General features: G+C 38.3%; 1 protein-coding gene across 4 annotated transcripts in view; it reads left to right on the forward strand.

Annotated features, from left to right (window-relative positions):
* The window catches only part of SNCAIP (synuclein alpha interacting protein), an 87,756-nt gene that overhangs the window by 11,506 nt on the left and 51,629 nt on the right, over positions 1–24,621 (forward strand). For 3 of the 4 annotated variants that reach the window (XM_058043772.1, XM_058043774.1, XM_058043776.1), the window contains exon 2: positions 24,463–24,565. In XM_058043772.1, coding sequence (XP_057899755.1) covers positions 24,509–24,565 — 57 coding nt within the window. In that variant the 5' untranslated portion in view covers positions 24,463–24,508. Of the gene's footprint in view, positions 1–4,484; positions 4,567–24,462; positions 24,566–24,621 lie in introns of those variants that run through there. The other variant, XM_058043773.1, reaches the window with a different exon arrangement.

A 24,621-nucleotide genomic window follows, 5' to 3' on the forward strand; every position in this document is an offset into this window, starting at 1 on the left:
GGTCCATGGGCACCATGTGCACAGATATATGCAATGTGTGACATGCCCTGCATAAGGCTGGCTCACATCCCAAATTGAAGTGTAATGCTGGTTACCCACTGCTGCCCCTCATCCCTGATGGCTAATGGAATTCACCTCGTGTCAATGGAAAATTCAGCTTTGGAATTTGGAGTATCAAAATTTGCTAGAGTGTAGCTCTTAGATGTTCTTGTCAGTTTCAGGGCATAAAGGATATAGCGGTGGAATTGACAGCCGAAAAATAAAAAAGGAGAGAATAAAAAAGGGTGTAGTTGGAAGACTGGAACCACGGGAAAGTGGTTGCAGAGAAAACAGGCCTCCCACAAGAGAGCAGGACAGTGCAGAGGCTTCACACAAATGATGGATACACTTGGCATATTCTGACCCTGGAAGCAGAGAATCTACTTACGTAGGAGTTTTCTCTTGACTTTATAATTAAAGCTCACATGAAGCAAAAAATCATCATGGGACTGAATGCAGGATTTTGGCAGGGAAACGTAAATAAGACAAGTTCTAAATTTCTAACTTCAAGTACAGCATTTGAATGTTGCAAACTTAAGAGTAGTGTTTGGCGTTAATTCTTTTCCAAGATATTTCTAGAAATAATTTAGCAGGCCGCTATGGGGCTACAAGGTGTTGAAATTCGACTGGACTATTATTGAATTTAGGTTGAGTAATTTAAGTGGAACAAAGAAAGATGCAAGGAAGTGTTTGAAAAATTCCTTTTACTCATCTGTGTAAAAATAATAATAATTAAAATAACCTCAAACCCTAACATGACCTAACAGATGCTTTCAACATTGAAAGTATGTTAAACAAAGATATTTTCTATTGCTTGGTTTTATTGAAACAACACTTATAAATTAAATGTGTTCTTCAGCAAAAAGAAAATGCAGCATAAGAAGATTTATGGGGATGATGTACTGATTAAATTGGTTCCATATTTTTCTACAATCAGTACCTAAAGAAGATAAGGTGAATAAGGATGCAGAGTACTAAGGAGAGAAACTAAAGTCAGGATTTGTGTAACAAAACTTAAGTATCAAATAATATAATTTATTTTAAACTATTGTACTGAGCAAAAACTTATGAAGGATTGCTGCCCCAGTGCTACTGCCCCCAGTGCTGCTGCCACTAATTCAGAGAAAGAAGAGAAACCTCAGTTTATGGTTTAAAACAAGAGTGCAGTGAGTCACATCTGCTTTATTAAAGATGTTGACACAGAATCCTCCACTTCCCCCTAAACCAAGGCATGATTTGGAAAGGCTGAGCTCTGCTATGCTTGATTTCATCGTAACATAAGTGCTGGAGCCTACATTAGCAGTGGTAGTTGCCATAAGCCCTGCGTTGCTCTGTCTTACTTTGGGGCCAAGTATCTGGTTCCTTGTGGATGTGGTTACTAGGGTGTATTATTTTTGGATTTTTACATAAGAACTAGGCTACCAAAAGAAGGCATATTTTTTATTTCTGTAGTTCATGAACTCACAACAGCCCTGCAGATGTTCGATATTCATTGCCTTTGCCAAAATACTAGAAGCTGTGAGTGCTTTGACAGTACTTTTCAAATTGTACCTGGAGTAAAAAGTTGTTAAATCAAAATATCATGGATATTTTTGTGTATCAGTTTCTTCTCGAGTTGATTTGGAACTATATTGACCTATTAATTTCTTGCATGTTCTGCTTAATTCTCCTCAAATGCACATATCCAAAGTCTTGCTCAAGTAAGTATGAGGGCAGTGTACACACACATTTTCTTCTATGCTGTTTATTTACTTTAACATGTAAAAAACAGTTACAGTATTGTAGTAAATGTCAGCAAAGTATTGTGCTGCTTTGAGTGGTTCTAGGTGATGCTTGTGCTTTACGCTTTTTGCCACCATTTAGGATATACTGGTTGAATTTTCATTTTTTCTGTGTATTTCCATGCAGGACATGTTGTGGTTGATGTCTTGGGAAGTGGCATATGGTGTGTTACAAAGCCTGATAGGGATTGTAGAGATGCAGAGCAAGACATTATCAGTATTCACATAGTTAATTCCTTCTTATTTGACGATGTTACTGAAAGTTAGTTACAGGTCTGTGTTTTTTGTGTGCATGTTAGCAGTGTACTGGTTGTGTAAATTACCTCAGGACACAGGTCAGCTGATTTCCCAGTCCTTGTTTAGCAGCTTCCTCCTGAATTTAAGGGCATAAGCAGGCTTTATTGTGGAATGCACTGTATTTGTCAGTAATATTCTTTGAAATAATGAAGAGAGCTGCAAATAATCTTGACATGAAGTAACACAGCATTTTATGTCTCTCAGTGTTCCAAGTGACCATGACTTGATCCATTTAAGTCTTTGGTTCAGTCTCAAATCTAGGTTTAATGAAGGATTTACAGAAATGCTGAGCAGCACTTGTACTTTCACATGATTGATGCAGTGTTCTATATATATTTTACAGTTCTGCATTGTAAAATATTTGATGTTTAAGTATAAAAAACAGATGAAAACCTATAGCTTTAGTATTATGTATGCAGAGATGGATATATACACATACATACTCTCTGTACTTGTGATTGTTGAACCTCTGCATATTAAAATGTATTATTCATTTCTGCCAACAGTCATGAGTCAGTGGAAAATAATGGGCGCAATCATTTGAAAAATGCGCATTCACTATTTGCTTGTATTCATCTCAAAGTTCAGACTGCAGATGTGTAACCATTCATTTTACTGTTCTCAGTGATGCGTGTAAGCCTCCTGAGGATTCACATTTATGAACTTCCTGCATTGGCATTGGCAGAACAGAGAGGTAACATGAAATAAAATTTATTTCTGCCATAGGATTTAGTGATATAAGGGGCAGTTATTAAAAAGAATCAACACTCAACCTGATTTTGTTAGTTCAGCTGCTGAATTTCCACTAGTAAAGTAATAAATTCAATTTGCAGTGGACTTTTCCCAGTAATTGCAAACATTGTATGTACATTTTCTCCAGGGAGTCACACTTTGGAATAGTAGTGGGGTTTTTTTCCTGAAATTTTGCAGGAAGTAGAGAAAAAAGATGAATGTCTTTTAAGATTAGTTTGTAAAGAAAGCTTTTCTGGTCAGATTTCACTTTTAAAATGACTGAAGAACAGATTTGTTAAATTCCTGATGTTCTGCTCAATCATAACTTTCTATGGAAAATTATGTCATACATAATCTCCAGATCTATATGTGAATGTATTATTTTAACCTGGGTTTGGTGTTAGCATTGAATTACCAGTACTCAAAACAAATGTATTTCAAGACTCTTTGGCTAGTTCTGCTTAAGAAAATATTTTTAAAGCTCAGAGGAAGTACAATGAACTAGTTACTAGCTGCACAATTTATACTTGAGCCTTTGTACATTCAGTGCTACAAAATATATCAATGGCAGGTTTCCCAGTGTTGTGTATGTTCTGTTTTATTACTGGTTGCTCCAGATTCTACTTTTGGTCTAATTTAACGTTATACCTGGCTTGATAGGATATGTAATTTTTTCCCTTTGTTTCAGTTGCTTTTGTTTTGGTTTAGTCCACTCATTGATATGATATCCTTTATGGTTTTCACCATCCAGAAGCAAAGGAAAAAGCCCTTTCATAGACCCTGACAGAATTGCATTTTACATGTTGCTGAGATCTTGCAGTTTCAGAGGTGGTGTTGATTATGGGGTAGTACAGTGTGATAAATCATAAATTCAATCTTTCTTATGGAACCTCCATAAGAAAATATTGCACTATCAATTCATTGCTGTAATATTGGCTCCTGAAACAGTTTGGAGTTCAAATTTAGAAAGAAAAAAAGCCTTTTTTTTCTTATTTTATTGATATTTTAAAACATGTTAAAGCTCATGGTTGTGATGGGGAAGAAAGCAAAACCAATATTTTAATTACAGGTGTAGGATAATAAAATGTTCCCTAAGTGTATTTTAGATCTCCAACTGCAACATGGAAAATACAAGTTTCACCAGGACCAACATAAATAAATATTCTTTTCCCATAAATGGAGTGGTTTAAACCAATCAGATCCTTGAAAAATTGCAGCCCTTGCAAAATATTTTAAAAATATTTATAGTTACAATTTTCAAGACATGGGCTTGCAGAATGGCAAAGTAGTACATAAAGTGCTTTAAGAGAGATGGCTTTCATAAAATTAAGAAAGTAAAAAATCTCCAATGGTGGTATTTACATCATTGTAATTCTGCAGAGCAAATGAAGTATTTCTCTTTCTTGCTTTGTAAACTAAATCTAGTGTACATTAAAAAAACAGTTAGTAATAATTGTTTTGCATCCCTCAAACCCTTTGGCATACTTTAAGGTTCCCTGTCGAGGTTGATGGAAGTGGTGATGGTTAGGAGTCAGCTCAGCTGCTTATAGAACTTCTACATCATTCACTGGTGAAAGTGGAAGGGTAATCAGTGTTTGCTCTTTTCTAGGCTCAAAGGGAGCTTTTCAAATATCTGAGTTTAAAAGTACGTATATGTTACAAGTTCACTTAAGTTCATTTTTGGAGACTGGCTGTTGCAAGCAACTCTGGATTTCAGGTGGGTGATGAATCTTTTACATTAAGAGCAATTCCTGCCTTCTTCTGAAGTATAAATCTGAATTTTAAGTTCTATAGTAGATTAGGTAGAGTGGGATATTCTGTAGAATTGCTTGTTATATTCAGTCCTGGTTTCTATATGTACAGAAGTATGCCGCAGTGTATTTTCTGTGCCAGTGAGACTCCCAGCTGATTCTGAGAGATCTTACTTATACCTGGCTTTCCTTAAGGAAAGAGCCACTCTCCTCAGCATTAAAGGATTAAGCATTTCTTGCTTGAAAGGTCCTGCTAGGGCTTTAAAGAATTTGTACAAGCATTAACTAACTCAAAGGCAAAAGGAAAGTGCTGTGATCTTGCAGGGAAGAATGTAGCTTCCTAAGTATTTTGGTGATAGCCTCTTTGGATCTATCAGTTAAGGGAGAGATTAGTGTCTTTATTGCTTGGAGCTCTACAGATGTGCCTGATCTCTTGTGGAAACTCTTTCATAAGCTGCTTAGTAGTTTCTTTGTGCGACTCTCCAGCACTTTATGGCTCTGCATGCATTTCTGCAAATCCTCAAAGAACGGCACTGCTACAAAACTCAGTTTTGCTGGTCTATTTGTGACAGTGCTGGATCTGTGAGTGTTTGAACAGCCCAAGAGGGTGAAATTCTTCATTAATGGTCAGAACTTTGAGAACTTGGCTCTGAGGGCTGGAAACAGTTGGATTCAGGATTTCAGATGGATTGGACTCTGACAGCTGCAGACAATATACTCTTTTCTTTGCCCAGCATGGTTCTGCTGGAATTGTAAGGCATCATCTCTTATCTCCTAAGAGCATTTGTGAGAGTAACAACTGACTTTTGAATAGCAAGACTATACTTTTTCAAAGACAGATTTGCTAGATGACAAGCAGCATAAGATCATATTCATCAGTAGCAGCTAACTGCTTAACTGACCTAGCTATCCAAAGTTCCTTTTCAGACTGTATGGCTATGATAAATATCAGTGAATCATCTGTGTAATTGAAATACCATATGAACATCCTGGACCACATAAGGTTCATAATTTTGTCAGTATTCCAAAATTCAATTTCTGGGATTGGCAACACTTTCTTCTGTGTAGTAGGATATACAAAGCAGGAAATCCTTGTTCCTCTTTCCCACCAGATGTAATGCCCCTTTACCTTGCAACAAGTGAATGGAAAGGAGTGGAGCTTTTTAAAAGGAATAATCTTTTAAACAGTTGCAACTGGCACTGATTTGCTCTAAGTAGTGTTAAAGCTGTTTTCCCTTCCTGAAACTGGGAGAGATCCTAACTGGTTGCTTGTTTCAGTGTATATGTGCATGAAAAAGAAGCAGTAAAAGTACTCCTCTGTTGGGAAAAAATGGAATAAGAGTCTTACAACACTGCCTAGCCAACTGCATTTATTCCCAGTGAAGCGACTACACTTGTACCTTGGTCACATGCCAAGACTAATGATTTGTTTTATAGATGCTGAAAGTTATGTTCATAAAACTACAAATTTTATTTGTAGTTTTAAATAGTGTAGTATAGTAATCCACGAGCACAATCTTTCCTATGACAGTATTGTTTACTGGAAAACTAAACATTCTAACATTGATTCTTAGTTGTTTGCGTAGATTTTTGAACCAAGTCTAGCCAATCAGTGTTTCTGCTTACTTCTTAGTTGCAGACAACTAAATACTTGTCATGCTAAGCTGCTGTTTGATGAATATAGTCAATTTGGGATGGGGGGTGTTTCTTCTATTCCCACTTTTTATTTTTTTACATCCTCCTAGAACTAGGAGTAGAAATGTTGGTTGGCATAATTTTTGAGTGAAAAAACAAGAGAGTGTGGTATTTCACCATACGTTCTTTCAAATCCCTGTCAATAGATTGTGCTAAATATAACAGCTGCTCTTGGTGGGCCGAAGAGTCATGACTAGAATGAATTTGTGAGTGTAGTTCAGGCCATCACAGTGGAGGTGAAGGACTTGAGAGGGTCTGGAAATGAAGATGATAGTTCAGTGGTGAAAGATCAGTTCTTCACTATGTATGATAAGCAGTTTGGGTGTACAGCTTATCTATTTTAAATTGCGGACCTTCCCAGAGGTCATCCTAAGCTGTATGTTTGTTTCACTTGCGAAAGCCAGCAGCTAGAAACCCGAATGGGGTATTAGTTAATATAAACAGAGATCAGAATTACCTGGTTTTGGCATGCTTTTCTTGTTGCTGTGGACAGAAGTGTAGTTGATGTGTATCAAAAATGAGGCTACCACAGAGGAAAAAGCTTAATTTCAAATCAGTCAGTAAATAAGTGTGTCTCTGTTACTCCCTACTGGTTTATTGCAGGGGCCTGTCTGATCATCTTTAGCCATTAAACATCCTAATTCACTCTTTATAGCTGAATACATGTTTTCGTAGGTTTGCAAATGACTACAGGTTTAGTGAAGTTTGAGTAGGACATATAAAAGAAAGCAAAATATGTTTTAATTTGCATTGACTGTGTAAAAAGTACATAAAATTTCTTTTAACAGTTGTGATAGGCTCATCCTTATAATGTCTTCAGGGGTTTGGATACATTTGTAATTTTGAGGTCATTGCCCCATTTTTCCATTAATTTGCAGCTAAATTTTGTTCATTCAGCTTCATATGCTTTAAAATGAGGCTCTAATTAAACTGTTTCAGTAAGCTGCAAACATTTCCTGTTATCCAACTCTGATTTTTCCTACCGTTTTCACCCGTGTCCATGTATTCTGAGGTTTTTCCAGACAACAAGGCTGCTTTTTGGCTCCTTCATTTCCTTTCCATGTGTCATTGATTAAGAGTGACACCCACAGAAGTAGCTAGAGTACTCTATGCAGAGCGCTTAAAACCTTGGGCTTTAAAGAGTAACATGTAACACGGGGGAGGGGAGAGGGAGAGGGAAAGGGAGAGGAGTCTGAATAGTTTCTGGAGAGTAGAGCCCTGGATGGAAAGTAGCAGAAGTGCAAATGAAAAGTTTTCCTGTTTATTTTAGTAATTTATAGTGTGGAGTCAAAACCAAGAGATAGATTTAAACTTTAGTGGTAGAACATTTGTGGTCTGGTTTCCAACTGTAGTAGCAAGTCATTGTGGCCAACTAACATCCAGAAAGTTAAAAATACTAGTGCAGTATTTTTGCATGTGGTAAAGGAAAGCACAGTAGTTTAAAAATTAATCTTACCATCTGTGATATTTCAGTGTGGAGGACATTGGTTGTAAGTTCCTGTATGTTCATTAAAGGTCTGACTTTCTTCTTTCCCTCCTGCATTTTCTGCAGCTATTTCTACAAATGCAGCCTAAGTGTGAGCATAATTCTGGTAAATCAGAATAGAGGGGTTGTAAATCCACTTTTTATAGATTTAGTAAATTACACAGATCAGAAGTGTACCACCCCCTTTCTTACCCATGCTGTCTTTTGAACGCATAATTTCAAGTTGCACAAATTGTGAAGGTCAATTTTGTTCCAGTGTGAAGAAGACAATGAGGCATGACTGTTCATCTGTCTGGTAAACAATTCCTGAAAAAACAGCTGTTGAAAAAGAAGATGAGACAACAAACACAGTAGTCCTGGCAGACTTCTCATTGCTACTGATTCTGGTTTTGATAAAAATAGATAATTACAGTAGGTGATACTGGATCACAGAGCTTTTCAGGAAGACTAATTGCTAGGTTTCTGATTTGGAATATCAAAGAAACTATATTTAAAATAAAAAGCCCCAAATACTTCTTGAATTTTTCTCTGGTTTCACTGAGAATTTTTCCATGTCTATAATGTGGTCTCATTTTCTCTAACTGAATTGTCTTGTTTGATGCAAGAGGGCAAAAACTCAGTTAAGAAGTAGTGAAGAAAAAGTAGTTGAAAAAACCATTCTGGTTTTTTTTAGATTGTGAAGAGTGATCTACATTTTTCAAATGGTGAAGTTTATTAAAATTTTCATCAATGTTAGTGTTCCTCATCCAGAAATTTGTGACTTTTAAATGTCCCTAATGGCTTATAGATATTTAGCTGAATGACAATTAGTAAGGGAGCTGTATTGGTCTGTTTGTGTTCTTTTTGACGTATCAGTCAATAGTAATAAAAAAAAAAAAAAAAAGAAAAATAAAAAAGTGAGCTCAATTTCAAAACCTCTTAGCAACCATATAAAAAATAACTACTGTATTGATTTTCAAAACCTCTTAGCAACCACATAAAAAATAGCAACTGTATTGATTTCTCTGATTATTGCCCTGGAAGAATGGTTGGAGCTTAGTGGTACAAACGTAATGAAATGCATTTATCAATAGTTGGTGTGTTGGATAGGCTGCATAAGAAGCTGACAGTAAGACACTGAAGACACTGTCAATAGGAGGTCTAGTTGTAAACTTTCACAGCCTCTTTTACAGATTCATGGTAGTGCAGAAACCACGAAAATAGGAGAGAAAATAAATATTACTGAATACCTGTTGCAAGAGGTAGACATTTGGAAGGAAAAGCAAGAGCAATGTCCTCTTCATTAATCTTGCAAGTTCCTTAAAAGGATGTGAAGCACAGTCTGCTCTACATATGTTGTAGATTTTATGTAAGAGACTTTGTGAGAAATATTTTCAGAGCCTGCTGGGATATAGTCAGGATTATGGCAATTTCCCATAAGAACATGTGTTTACCAGCTACAGCTTCCTTCTGAAACACTATTAAAGAATTGCTTTCATGAAGGGTTGCATATTTTTCTGTTTGAACAGGCAGAACAAACAGGATATCTTGGTCATAATGAGTAGCATAATGAAATTATAAGTACAGTCTAATTGCAGCTTGTTTATGTCATGATTATGCAAACAATTCTTTTGATAGGTATTTCTGTTTCTGCATATGCTAAAAAGCCTTTAAACAGCATTATCTCTTTTTTGTTCTTATCTCTGCTAAATACTTCAGTATATAAAAAGGACATGAGAATGAAAAAGCGTTGAAACCCTGCCAAGCTGAAAAAATGCAAAATTAGTCCTCATTTCTGCGTTGGATTTAGTTCTCAGTGTTGGGTATCTTACATTACTCGTGTTATGATAGCCTGTGTTTGAAGTATAAATTTTCTATTACTGAGTTTCACACACATTTACAAACTAGCAAAATAATAGAAAATAAATGTTTAGAGGAAGCATTTAGTCATTGTTAGTATAAAAGCCACCAATACTGTTCCCTACATAACTCAGAGACCTGCTTGAAATAATTGCATGGGTACAGCCCTGGAAAGAAGAGTTGGAAAGCACTTGTTGATCATAGAATTGTAGAAAGGTCTGGGCTGGGAGGGACCTTAAGGAATATGGGCCGTGGTGGGATACACCCCAGAATAATGAGGGAACTGGGAAAAGAACTTGCCAAATCACTCTCAGTCATTTAACAGCAGTCCTGTTTTAGTGGAGAAGTTCCAGCTGACTGGAAATTAGCAAATATAGTGCCCACTTGCAAGATAATCCAGAGAACTATAGCCCTGTCAGCCTGTCATGGGTGGGAGTAGGAGCTTCAGATGAAGTTTATTAGAGAAGCTGTCCCATTGAGACATGAGGTGCAGAAAGGACCTTCTAGGTTTCTAAACTCCTCATAAGAGGGGCCTGAGTGCAGCTGAATCCAGCCTTAGCCCCAGTCTTTTGTCAACAGTTTAAATAATTTTGTCTCACAGAATTAAAGGTGGCACATCAGATGTATATGTATAAAATGTATTATTTATGATGACAAATAATCAGACAAAATATCTTAATCAGAATCACTTAGTATGCAGTATAAAATCTAAAACTTCTAGTAGCATATAGTATAAGATAGGATACTGCACTGTATCAAAGGAATTATATTAAAAGTAGCAAAAAGAAACAATTATTAAGTAGAGATTGATGTAACTCACCATACCAAGGCTTGTGGGCAGATCTCTCTCAGCCTCAAGGAGTATCTTTGAAGGGCCATTCTCACTTTAGAGGAGGAAACTTCATACATACTGCAAGAAGGAATATGTTAGAAGAACCTAACCCCACAGGAGAGTGGACTGGACTTTTATAGTATCAAGTGATTGATTGCCAGTCACATGTCTCCAGCTGCCTCAGTAATCAGGATGTTAATTTGAGTTTAGTGAATCAGACTGGTTTTAGCATAATTCAATACCAAAAGCAGCACATGATTCCCCCTCTCAATGCACTACTGAGAGCCTTGCAAAAAGGATATCGTCCAGTGGCTGAACCAGATTCCAGGGCAGAGCATCCTGCTTCACATCGCATCCTTGGTCCTGGGTAAGGTCATGGAAGAGATCCTCCTGAGTGCTCTTGCATGGCACATGCAGGACAAGCAGGCAATCAAGCCCAGCCAGCATGGAGTTAAGAAATGAAGCTCCTGCTTGGCCAACCTGATTCACCTTCTATGACAAAGTCGAAGGGAAAGCTGTGGATGTCGTCTATCTGGACTTCAGTAAAGCATTCTCCATCTCCCACAATATCCTCCTAGGAAAGCTGGCTTGGATGGGTGTATTCTTCAATGACTAAAAAACAGGCTGGATGGCTGGGCCCCGAGAGCTGTGGTGAATGGAGCAAATCCAGTTGTCGCTTTGTCCCTAGCAGTGTTCCCCAGAGCTCCATTTTAGGGCCAGTCCTGTTTTACATCTTTATTGATGGTCTGGATGTGAGGATTGAGGGTATTCTCAGTGAATTTGCAGATGGCACCAAGTTGTGTGGGTGTGTTGATCTGCTGGAGGCTAGGAAAGCTCTGCAGGGAGACCTGAACAGGCTTGATCAGTGGGGTTGCTGGATGTTCAGCTGCAACCCCAATGCCAGATTCTGCATTGGGGTTGCAATAATCCCCTGCAGAACCACAGGCTTGGGCAGAAGAGTCTTGAAAGCTGCTCAGCAGAAGGGGACCTTGGGTGCTGTTTGATCAGCCAGGCTCATCTCCTGTGCTCAGCAGTGATGAGGCCACACCTGGAGTTCAGTTCTGGGCCCCTCACTCTAAAAAGGACATGGAGGTGCTGGAGCACATCCATTGACAGGCAGTGAGGGTCTTGGAAGGTGAAAGGAAAACATGTCTTATGAGGAACTCCTGAGAGAGATGGGTTTGTTTAGTCTTGAGGAGAGAGGGAAACCTCATGGGTCTCTACAACTCTCTGGAGGTTGTAGTGCGGTGGGCCTGGTTTGTTCCCATGCCTCCAGTGACAGGACCAGAGGAAATGGCCTTAAACTGAGACAAAGGAGTTTTAGCTTAGATATTGGAAATTTCTTTCCTTGTTAGCAGGGTCAGGCATTGGGATAAGTTGCCCGGGGACGTGGTGCAGTCGTCATCTCAAGGTGTTTAAGAGGGATCTGGATTAGGCACTGGATCGTGTGGTTTAGTGCTTTAGGAATTACTGTAGTGGTGCTATGTTGATGGTCGTACTTAAAGATCTTAAAGGTCTCTTCCACCTTGATGGTTTTCTACCCCTGGTGATGAGGAGGGACAACTTTCACTACCTGAGAGTCTTCCCATACAACTAGGCCTTGAGCATTCCAGGGATGGGACATCCACCACTTCTTTTCTCAACCTGTCCTAGTGCTTCACCACCCTCACATTAAAGAATTTCTTCCTAATATCTAATCTAAACGTACCCTCTTTCAGTTTGAAATCATTGCTCTTCTCCTGTCACTAACTTAGTAATAGTTCTTCTCCATCATTCTTGTAGGCTCCCTTCAGGAACTAGAAGGCCACATAAGGTAATCCCTAAGCCTTCTCTTCCAGGCTGAGATAGAGTGAAGAAGAGTGAGGCTCTACTCCGTGAAGACTTCTGCAGTGCACACTGACAAAACAAGAGGCCATTGGCACCAAGTGAAGCACATGAAATTCCATCTAAACATAAGGAAATGCTTTTTCACTGTGAGGCTGGTCACACACTGGATCAGGTTGCCCAGGGAAATTTTGGAGTGTCCATTCTTAGAGATATTCAGAAACCAGATTGGTTGAAGTCCTGGATTTAAACCTTATGTGAGCAGAGGGGCTTGAACTAAATGAACTCAGGCAAACCCTTTCAGCCTTTTTCATGCTGCTGTTTTGGGTGATAATATTGATCTATCTGCTGGCTATTTTTGAGCATATATAAAGCTATTAAAAATGTCTTTGCTAATTTTTAAATTTTTTTCTTTTAGAAAATTACTTTTCTCTTTTATAAAAATTGATTTTTGTTGAGGGAAAATAATTTTTAATTGAGTTTTTACTGTTACAGTTTTTTCTTGTAAATGCAGTGTTTACCTCAAGTGTCCTTTTTGACATTACAAGAACATTTCATTTGAGAAGTAAATTATATTTCATGGAGATGATGCTGGTCTTTTTTGTGGGAAGTGGCCATTTCATACATGAATGATAAGAATTTCACACTTTAAGTAGATTGCTTTATTTGCAACTATTTCTTATGCGTCTGGGTGACAGATTTTTAAATTTACAAGTAGTTAATTTCAAATGGACATTATTATTTTTCTTGTAATAAAGATTTGAGAATTGTTATTTTCTGTGCTAAGCAGAAACACTTTGTTATTTTAGAGTCATGCTGTCACAAAAATGTTTGATGGGAAGACTGAACAAATCCAATTTGAAAACAAATAGTAGCTGAAGATAGCATGACAATAAATACATATTCACAGGGCAGTATAAAGGAAGAAGCAGAAGTTCATTACCATTTAAAGACCATTTTAAAACAAATGAAGGGAGCAGCCCTCAAGCCCAAGTAGGGTCAGTGGCTGGCAGGAAGTAGTACTCCACATCTTAGGTGTCATAGAAGCAGCAGTAGAAATAAGTAGAACTACAGGCTGTTTTCCATGTTTGACTAGTTTAATGGCCATTAACAAAAAAAAAAAAAGGCTAAGAATGAATAGTGCATTGTTTCATTTAATCTCCCCTCACAGGTAAAGTCTCTTTTTTAATATGGAAAATTACTAAAAAAGAAATAGCATTAATAGTTAAAGTTACTCTGTGCTCCCTGTGTGCAAATATAGCAGCGTGTCGCGGTGAAGAGGAGAGGGTGGTGCTGCAGCACACTCAGCAGGAGCTGTACCTCTCTGTGTGGTACCTGAATAAAGCAATGCTTTTCCTACTGGCCTCAGCTGACAACCAGAAAGTGGCAAAGCCAGACCTGATCCCACTTCCAGTGCAAAAGTTAAGACATTAGAAATTGAAGTAAATCCCACCACCTGCTTTTCTTACAGTTTGTCTGGGACTACATCTGAGGCAGCAGCTGTGTGTTCCATTCCAAACACAGGGTGTCCAGTGTGGTCACTGTCCCACTGGAGATCACTACCAACATTGGTATTGTAGAACCAAGTTATGATGATGGAGTAGCATTTATTCTTGCTCTGTCTTCTACTGAGGTTTTTGCCCTGTCTTTCTCTGCTTTTACACATATGTGTGCATACATTATTCACAAAGGGTTTGAGCTGGATTTGATCTGCATGTCCGTAAATCCTAAAGCATATAGAAGGAGTTAGCTGGTCTGAAATAGCTGAAACAGTTGCCATGTAAGCAAGATTGCAATGAGATAAGCATATTAATTTTGCATGACTGTGGGATATTTCATATTAAGAACAAAGAACCATGTAGTACTTCAAAGGGAATAAAACCATAAATTAATCAACTACAGCCAATTAAATATTCTTGAACAGATCAGTTGACCTCTTATTTGTTTTGATCCTGTCATCAAAGTTAAGCAGACAGTATGTTAGCTTTTTTACAGTACTTGAATCATATGCTGTGGCAGTTTGGAAATAAAAGCTATTAATTTTCAACTCCTAAGGTTTCTCTTTCAAGGCTAAGTGAAATAAACAACTTTATTTTTCTAAGCCTCACTCCAAAATGCTCAAGTGCATATTTCTGAAGGCTGAATGCTTGGAGTCCCCATTTCTTTATGCTTGAATATAGAAGGAATATAAAACTATTGAGTGGGAAGAATGTTTTTTTAATAAGAAATCTGAGGTGGTTTGCAGTGAGCAGATGCCTTTCTAGTTGGGGTACAGTAAAAACAACTCTTCAATTTGTCAGATCACTCAGTAGCCTGACTATTAGTTTCTTCTTGCTATGTTGCTGTGTTATTTTGGAAATGAAGGGATGGAATCACTCTTAATACTAATGTAATGGGTGTTGATGAGACAACTAAGTGGACCAGAATTTAAAAAGCCAGGAGATGCTTCCAGCAGCCAGATAGACACTCCTTGTGCTGAGGTGGGTAGTGTCTTAGACACATATATCAATGGCAAAGCTTGCTTGTATGTTACTGCAGCTCAGATGTCATCCTTAGGATAATACTTGCAGGAAGTTATCTGAAGTATTATTCAGTGTGCTAAAAAAGCACCCAAAAGCATGAGGAACTCTATCTTAATAAGCATGCTTTATCTTCACTCTGTGTATGCTGATGCACATCTTACAGATGTCAGTCTTTGTAGAAGTTAAATATGTTTGATGTTAAAATGCCTGGAGTTGTGATGAATTTTCCATTCATTTCACGGAAGTAGAAGAGTAGGTGATCCATATATTATTACCTACTTCCACATGACTTCTTCAAAATCATAGAATCATAGGGATTTTGAAAGGTCATCTAGTCTAAATCCCTTGCAATAAGCAGGGACATCTTCAACCAGAGCTATATTTGCTACCAGATCGATATTTTCAACCAGGTCTGTATTTATTGAGAGCCCAGTCCAACCTGACCTTGAATGCTGGCAGGAGTAGTTGGCAGATGACAAGTTGTCAACTTGTTCCAGTGTTTCACCACCCACATTGCAAAAAAATTATTCCCTATTCTAGTTTAACCATCTATTATGGTTTATTCTATATCTATAGTCCCTACTAAAAACGTGTACCCATCTTTCTTGTAAGCCCCCTCTGAAGTATTGAAAAGCTGCAGTGAGGTCTCCTTGGACCTTCTCTTCTTCAGATTGAACACCCCTGACTCTCTCAGCCTTTTCTTGTAAGAAAGTTTTCCCCTCCTTCTAGTTATTTTTGTGGCCCTCCTGTAGATCCTCTCCAACGGCTCCTTTCCTGTCCTGAGGATCCTAGAGCTGGTCACACTATTTGAGCTGAAATCTCATGAGAGCAGAGTAGAGGGGCAGAATCTCCTGCCTTGACCTGGTGGTCACTCTGCTTTTGGTTTGGACATGTTTGTCTTTCTGGGCTGCAGAAATTGTGCAAACTGTGCATCTCTCTTCAGGCTCCGTGGGATTGAATAATAGAATCATAGAAGTGTAGAAAATCCCAAGTCAGTACATAAGCGTGAGAATCATCAAAATCCAGCTCCAGGCCTTGCACAGGACTGCTCCAAAAATTGTAACCTGTATCTGAGAGCACTGTCCTGTGACCATGTTCACAGGGTCTTAGGATGAAGGAAGAGACGAGGATTTGACTCCGTGTTTCAGAAGGCTTGATTTTTTATTTTATTATATATATTATATTAAAACTATACTAAAATAATAGAAGAAAGGATTTCATCAGAAGGCTAGCTAAGAATAGAAAAAGAAAGAATGATAACAAAGGCTTGTGGCTCGGACTCTGTCTGAGCCAGCTGACTGTGATTGGCCATTAATTAGAAACAACTGCATGAGACCAATCACAGATGCACCTGTTGCATTCCACAGCAGCAGATAACCACTGTTTATCTTGTTCCTGAGGTCTCTCAGCTTCTCAGGAGGAAAAATCCTAAGGAAAGGATTTTTCATAAAAGATGTCTGTGACACTGTCCAAACATTTCTTGAGCTGTCTCAGGCTTGGTGGTGTGACCATTTCTCTGGGGAGCCTGTTCAGTTCCTAACCACCGTCTGGTTAAAAAACCTTTTCCTGTAGTGAACCTAAACCTCCGCTGGAGGAGTTTCATGCCATTCTCTCGAGTCCTGTCACTGGTCACCTCAGAGAAGAGATCAGAGCCTTCCCCTGCTTCCCCTTACAGGGAAACTGCAGAGCTGGAATGAGGTCTTCCCTCAGTCTCCTCTTCTCCAGCCTGAACAGACCAAGTGACCTCAGCTGCACCTCCTATGGCCTCCTCTCAAGGCCCTTGACCATCTTCATACCTCTCCTTTGAATGTTTTCCAATAGCTTTAGATCCTTCTTATATTGTGGTGCCTAAAAGTGCGCACAGGCCTCAAGGTGAGGTTGCCCCAGTGCAGAGCAGGGTGGGACAGTCCTGCCCTTTTTATGCAACCAATATGGAAGAACACGTGTTCTCAAGGTCTGGGTATGTATGTCGAGGAGAAGTTCAGCTACATCTGGCCAGGAGTAAATACATTTGTTCTTATCTCAAACCAGTCCTCTGTTGTAACAGTTCTGTTCCTAATGAAGCCTCTGCTGGCCTCATTAGGAACAGAACTGGGCTTAGTGTTTGGGACTGTTCAGGGCTGTAGGTGGATTGTTTCTGTATGTCTGAAATACAGAATTTTTCTGAAGTAAAATTTTGCAAACGGCATCTTTTGGTCTTGGAAAATTTGCTGACTTCTGTCTTCCTGTTCTGTCTGTGTAGCTTGCGCACTGATAGTACTTGAGTGGTGATTAAAAGCAGTGCTTTTATTTTTACTTGCCTTAGAGGTATCATACTATTAGGAATTTCTGTCGTGAACTTTTAAACTCAGGACTATTCCTGAATAAATGTGATAAGGGATTAGGTAATCTTAGTTGCAGAATACATTCCTTCACTGAAATAAATCACATAATTTTTCAGCTTCGCTGTTACTTCTTTTTTTTTTCCAGTAAATTGTTATTTAAAATTCATTTTAACTCTTTAAGATCTCCTACCACTCCTATTGAGCCTTCCCTTTATATTTTATGTTTAAGATCTGACTTGATACGTAATTCCAACGACAAGTTGTAGAAAAAATATTACCTTGTATAATCAGAAAAAATACTTCAGGAAATCTAGGAGGTAACAGAAATGGTTGCAAATGCAATTCAGAGTACATTACGTTATCACAAACCCTTATATGACTTTAAAATACCGACGTAGTCTAACCATGTATCATGTTTCCAGCTTATTTGAATGCATGAAGTTAAAGTAGTATGCTTGCAAATGAAATCAGTCTCCATTTCAGCTTCATTGCCACTCATTATATTTCTAAAATCACTGCTTAAAAATTTATTGATTATATCCATGTAATTTCCCCTTTAGAGATGATGGAGATAATAGAAATATGAGTAGGAAGCTGGGGTCTTCTAAGAGTGCATGTATGTACAGTGTTAAATTTAAACAATTACTCATACCTGAATGATCATGGTAGTTCCCTTCTAACTAAACTATTCATTTCTATTCTGATGAAACTGTATGCTTCCTGTGTATTTGATGTTTTCATGTGTTTGATGACTTTGGCATTTATCAACTGCAAAGGCACCATCTGTATTTAGTGAATAAAATATTGCATGTTGTCTACAAAGCTTCAAATGTGCCCTCTTTCAGGGCCCACTCCAGTGTATTTGCATGATGTTTATATTTAGCTGGATTACTCTTGCACCACAAAGCTCTGTTAATGGACAAGGACACCAGCTATGGGACAAGCCAGACAAATGTAGAGTGACCATGCGATCCCTGTCTCAAAGAACATGTAATCTTTAATAGGAGACGACACACAGCCAGGTACCAGGGAGCATAGGAAATGGTGGGATAGCTAGGGAGGTGGTGGTGTAGGCCAGAGCAGCTAAGCTTTCTTGCCTTGATTCAGCAGTCCAGTTCTCACATCCCCCAGCTGTGGCAGTGCTCATGGCCTTACTCTTCTGCTTTCTGCACATTGTGTATTAAGTAGAGGTGGAAGGCCAAATTAATTTTTTGGTAGAACTTGCGTGTTACAGTAGAATATGAGGATGGAGGAACTGAATTCAGTTTTAGGCATTTCCTAGTGATGACGTCCCTTCCTCAACAGTAGATTTTAATTGTGTGCTGGGCTTTTCATTGCATGCTGAATAGATGTAACATAATGTAATGTTACACTGTTTTGTTTGTTTCAAAGTGAAAAAATTTGGGGTTATGATCTTGGTATTTCTTAATGGTAGGGAACAAAAGTCAGATGCTTACCGTATTTCAAGCATTAGTTGAAACCCATACTGTGTGCTTAAATTAAAGATGTAGTGTCTTTCATTTCAGCCCACAGATTTTGTTCATCTCGAGCTACTATAGCTCCTGATGCTTAGGAAACGACCATATGTTATTTTGTTATCTTAGACCTATAATTGAAAAATGTAACCTTATCCCCTAATTAAAAAGTAACTGTTGTGGCATTCTGGCATTTAAAGCCTAAATCTTTAATATTAACTGTGCTAAAAGAAACTTAGAAGTATTTTACATCTGATACACTTTATATTTGATTGAAAGTTTAAGTAAATCCCCAAATATTTTGGTAAAGTAGTTCTGACTTGTGGAAAATAAAATCCCATGTGGCATTTAGCAGGATTTTTCTTTGACTTACAACTGAAATAAAGATTTCATTGACAGCAGATCTTTTATTGTTATTTGTTCATGGTTTTTATGTATCCATAAATAATTAAAATTATGTATTTTCAATTACCTGTTTCATTTTGGCTCAGTAAAGGACATTTTCCCTGTGCTCCCTCTTGGATTTAGCCTTTCACTTGCTGCACTGAGACTGTTTTTGTCTGAAAGGGTCAGTTTGCTCTCAAAGCTACTGAATTCACTCTAGGCTTGTGGCAAAGGCTTCTCTACAAATCAGTTGTGCTGTTTTGTTCCACAGTTTTGCATTGAGCAGTCATAGCAAGAGCCTGAACCTGATGTTTCCACATATCCTTCCTCCTGTGTCAGTCTCCTCCTTCACTCAGTTAATTGCCTGACAGCAGATGCTCACCTGTAGCATCTTGTTCTTGCCTACCAGCACTAGCGTGGGCTATGTGATGGGGCTGATCTGACTTTTAAAGCATTCCTGCCATGCCTGCGTTGAGTCTGCTTCATCCTCAAAAGGCACACCAGGCCCTAGGGATTGCTGTGACTGTTTGTTTGAGACTCCATGGAGAGAAAAATCCAAGGCTTGATCTACCTTAGAAACTAAATCTGTGGACAACTGTAAACATTACATCTTGGCAATATGTACCATCAACCCAGAGTGGGTTTTTAGTGTTTGTAGGAGTTGAGGGATTCGTTCGCTGCATCTAGTACTTCATTGCTACTACTATTAGTAATATTAGTATTATTCTAGAAATTGCTATTTTTGTCCCTTTTTTCCTAATTCATCTGATTGTACTGAATGTTAGCTACAGGAGTTGTGCTCAGCTGTCTAGTTTTAGCTGGGAAGAAAAACAGCAGAGGAAATCTGTTCTATAAAAACAGTGTTTGAAAAGGAGAAGGATGAGTTTGGTTCCAAATACTAGTACTATCTGTTGCAATGCAACATATGCAATGTGTTATTGTACTGATAATCCTGGTATTTCCCCATTTCTTTCTAGTAGTTTTTAGCTTGATTTCTCCTGGTGAACTGGATCACAAAATTGTAACAAGGTGCTTTTTTCGCCAAGTACATATGGGTGATGTTTATGTGGTTTTCTTCTTTTAATTGTGAATTCCGAGAGCCAACCGAATTTCATTAACCTGTATAAAACATACATGTGTGTGCATATGTCACTCTGCAAGTCAAATTGCCAGAAAGGAAATGCCCTTTTTGGGGTTAAAATTTTGTGGAATATTAAATTACTAGCTTCCAAAATACAGCTAGGAACATTTATAGGTTAAATGTCAGACATTTCTGCTGACAAGCTAGAGACAGTCATCTGTCCTGCTTTGATGTTGGTACTGGAAGCACATTATTTATTCATCTCATGTCAGCCACTGCTAGCAGCTGTAATTTTGGTTGCAATTATTTCTACCTTGAATTTGACCAGTTGTGCTTATGATCCTTCTGTGAATCTTACTCAGATTCTTTCTGCTTCTTGTGTTGTGCTGGATTCTGCCATCACAAAGCTCTCACAATAGTCACAGTTCTGAGTACCATCCTTACCATATGGTTTAGATTATGCATGGTGGAGTTTTACTGTGTTAAATTGTGTCCAAAAAGTATACCTTTTGCGCAAAACTCCAACTATAGTCATGAGAAATCTTATTTAGTCATAATAATTGAATTGAGATGCTGTTCAATTTTACTTTGTTAAGAAAAAAATGAAAATCTTGTAGCAAAGTGAATTAATTAATCTCTTGCCCTTTGTTTTCATATAACTGAATACTATTTTCAGAAAGCTTTCCATAGAGAAAATGTCTTTGTTTTGGTTATTAACTTCCTCTTCAGCCTTTGCATGTTTCATAGTCTTTAAGTTTTGAAGACAGAAGATAACATTTTGGGGAAGTATTGATGCAGGACTGTGGACTGACTTCATGGGTTCTGTACATCACTAGGTGGAATGAAGTCTTTTTGTCAGCTGTGCATGGATACAGCTAATTTCTTTGCTTCAATGGCTTCTTCCAATTTGAAATGAAAAAATAAGTTTGAAAGGTTGAGACCTTTCTGCTCTAAATCTCGAGATATGTGGTAACCAGGAATAATAGTTATATTACTAAAGCTGTGGAGTTTTTTTTAACTGGAGTTTTTAATTAATCATTTTTAAAGTGACTACTTAATTTTACTTTTAAAAAACTATTTCAAAATTTTATTTAAAAATTGTAATTTAATTTTAACTGAATGACTTCAGTCTTAGTAGAAAATAAAAACTCTGGATCACTTCTTGATTCTTCCTTACATGACATGTTTAAAGTAGCTTTATTTATCTCTTCTGTTGACTTTTAAATATAGTGGGTGGGCAGTTTTTAATCCATTTAATTCCAGTGAAAGACAGAAACTCATTGGAGCTTTGGTTTGATTTCAGACTATTTCTCTGTTATATGGCCCATATATGTTTTCAACCCTCAAACTTATGTTTTAATGCTCATTCCTTCTTCATACATTTATCAACTTATGTAGTAACACAGTCCTTTCACTTGTGTAGGACAGTACATACAGAATCATGTGAATATTCTGAGTTGGAAGGGGACCAAAAAAGGATCATAGAAGCCAGCTTTCTACGCAGAAAGCCCCAAGAGTCACACCGTGTGTCTGAGCACATTGTCCAAATAAACCTTGAACTCTGTCAGGCTTGGTGCTGTGACCACTTCCCTGGGAAGCCTGTTCAGGTGCCCAGCCACCCTCTGGTAGCTGACATGTAGAATTAACATTTGTCAAATACATTTGGCATAGACAGTCAGCCTTTGTCTTGCTTCAAAAACTAATAATAATTTGGTTTGAGCTGGTGTCAATAGTCACAGCAATAAAGACCCTGCTCCTGCATGGACTTTCTGTGGGATCACAGCCTCCTTTGGGCTTCCAGCTGCTCTGACCTGGGGACTTCCACAGGCTCCTCTGTGGGCTGCAGGCACACAGCTGCCCTGCCATGGCCTTCTCCACAGGGGAATTCCAGCTGTGGCACCTGCACCACCTTGTCCCACTCCTTCATTGACCTTGGTGTCTGCAGGGTGCTCTCATATTCTTCCTCCCCTCACCTGGCTGCTGTTGCACAGTGACCTTTTCCCTCTCCTAAAACTGTTGTCCCAGAGGTGCCCCCGCTGTCAGGCTCGGGTCTGTTCAGCAGTGGAACTGTCTTGGAGTGCTCTGTCTGGAACCAGCTCCGTCAGACACAGCAGAAACTTCTAGCATCTTCTCTCAGAAGTCAATCCTGTAACTCTCCCACTACCAAAACCTTGCCTTGCCAATCACTACAATACATTACCAGTGCACAATTTAGCTGAAATGTCTATGAAATACATAAATCTTTAAAAAATATACCGACGCTTTGTGTTTCTGTAAAGGAAAATCTGAAGTGCAGAAATTTGTAGACTTGAATGTGTCATGCCTTTTTACAATAGCTATTTCCTTTCATTGTCAGGCTTTTGCCTGATTTTACTGGGTCCTTCTGAGCATAAACTTAGCATTTGGGAATGTGCAAAATAAAAAGCTTCTGATCAGTTTCACAATAGAGATACTTTGATTTTACCTTTTTGTAGCCTTTTCCCACTGCTTCACTCAAGTCTAACAGTCACAGTGAGAGAAAATCGTAGGCAGTTGAGGTTGTTCTTACATACTGCTGTCCTCCACAGTGTCACCACACAGTTGCTTGGAGAGTAGAAGTGAGAAAAACCTTGGGTTGAGATCAAGACATTTTAGTAGGGAAGGACAAAAGGTGTGCATGCAAGCAGAGCAACAAAAGGAATTCATTTGCCATTTTACGTGAGCAGGCCAGCCATCTCCAGGAGAGCAGGGCCCTATCATGCATATTGCTGACCTGGAAGACACAAACTCAGTCACTCCAAACACCCTCCTTTTCCTTTCCTCCAGCATTCTATGCAGATCATGATGTCATCTGCTGTGGAATATCTCATTGAGTTTGTTGGGATCATCTGTCCTGGCTGTCCCAACTCCTTTAGCATCCTCAGCCTGCTCACAGGTGGGGAGGGATAAGGAGCAGAAATGTCTTTAGCTCTGTGTAAGCTCTGCTCAGCAGTAATGAAAGCATCCCTGAATTATCAACTCTGTTTCCAGCACAAGTCCCAGTCCCAGCCCCATATTATCTGCTGTGAAGAAATTAACTCCACCCCAGCCAAAACTGGAACATTCACTTAATGAGAAAATGATGCTGATAGAGCTTCAGTGAGAAACAAAAATTTGCTTTTCTGTCTGTTTTAGGGTATTACTGGAGTTTTGCCTACTGGTTCTCTTTCTAATAGCTTCTCAAGAACAGGTGTATTAAGGTCAGCTTTGTGCTTGGATAGTGTGTTATTAGGGAGATAAATTACTGAGGTTTTGTCTGACACTTACAGAAAAGCTTTTTTTTTCAGACCCCATATCCATATTTTTAAATGCATGTGGAAGTTTCACACAGTGATTTTATTTAGGCCTACACAGCTGATTTCATTATTCATAAACGTATTTCGTGGTAATTGTCATAGGAATAAACTGGGTTTGTGTCTTTTTTTTTCCTTAGGATGTTTCCTTTGCTATGTACAAGTACTGGGGGATTTAATTTTCTCCTATAATAATACTTAATCCTTATGTGATGACTCACATTATTGAAAAATGCATTGTGCTTTTGTTTTACAGCTTCTTTAAAATACCCTCCTTTTCTACTTTTACTTCTATGGCACTTGTCTGTAGTGATAACACACACCTTCATTGTTGTTAGGATTGACAATGAGGGGTTTATTGTCTTTGGTCTTCTGACCGTTGAAGCTTCAATTTATTCAGATCTAATATTGACTTTTCCAGACAAATTTCTTGCTTTGCAAGAGAATTTGGTCTTCTTTTCCTCTTGCTGTAAGAAAATGGTTAATGCCCCTGATAATTAGTGCGCGTGATATAATTCTGGTATTGAATTTGTTGATGTGCACTCAGAGCCTGAGGGGTGGTAAACCATTAATCTGTAAAGCACTGGCTGCATTGTGTGTTAGTCTGCTTGTAAGCAGAGATAAGGTGTGATAGGACTTTGCTGTCTGTGCACAGCAGGAATCTCAGGCTTTTTCTGCCATCTTGGGAAGAGGAAAACTACAGTAACAGGAGTTGCTGTGAGTAAATGTCTTATTCTCATGAGAAGGCACATCATTAGCACAGCTATGGTTGCAAGGCCATGAGGGTGTTCAACAGCTTAGGTATTTATACCTGTATGGAACTTCTGGAGGGACTGAGTGATGCTGAACTAAGTATTTTTTACTTCTACTTCAAGTAGCGCTTAGCTGTTCTCCGAGAAAATTGGAATGTCTGTTTTGCTGTATGCAGAATAGAGGTGGCAAATTGTATTTATCTTCTAAGATTAAATTAGCACTTTATTAGTACTTTACTATTCAAGTTAAATGTGTCAGTATTGTAGCAACTATATGAAAACTCTTTTGTGTAATTTTGGCTCTCTAAAGACAACACATTTCTCTTTTCTTAATTAGGTCTTTACTAATGTGCTGACTCACCCAAAATGTCCATAAGAGAATAATGGAAGCTCCTGAATACCTTGATTTGGATGAAATAGATTTTAGTGATGATATATCGGTAAGTACACATCTTATTTTATTTGTTCAAGTTGAGACAACCTTAGATATCTCAGT

This window comes from Melospiza georgiana, chromosome Z, assembly GCF_028018845.1.
Source record: "Melospiza georgiana isolate bMelGeo1 chromosome Z, bMelGeo1.pri, whole genome shotgun sequence".
Classification (NCBI taxonomy): domain Eukaryota; kingdom Metazoa; phylum Chordata; class Aves; order Passeriformes; family Passerellidae; genus Melospiza; species Melospiza georgiana.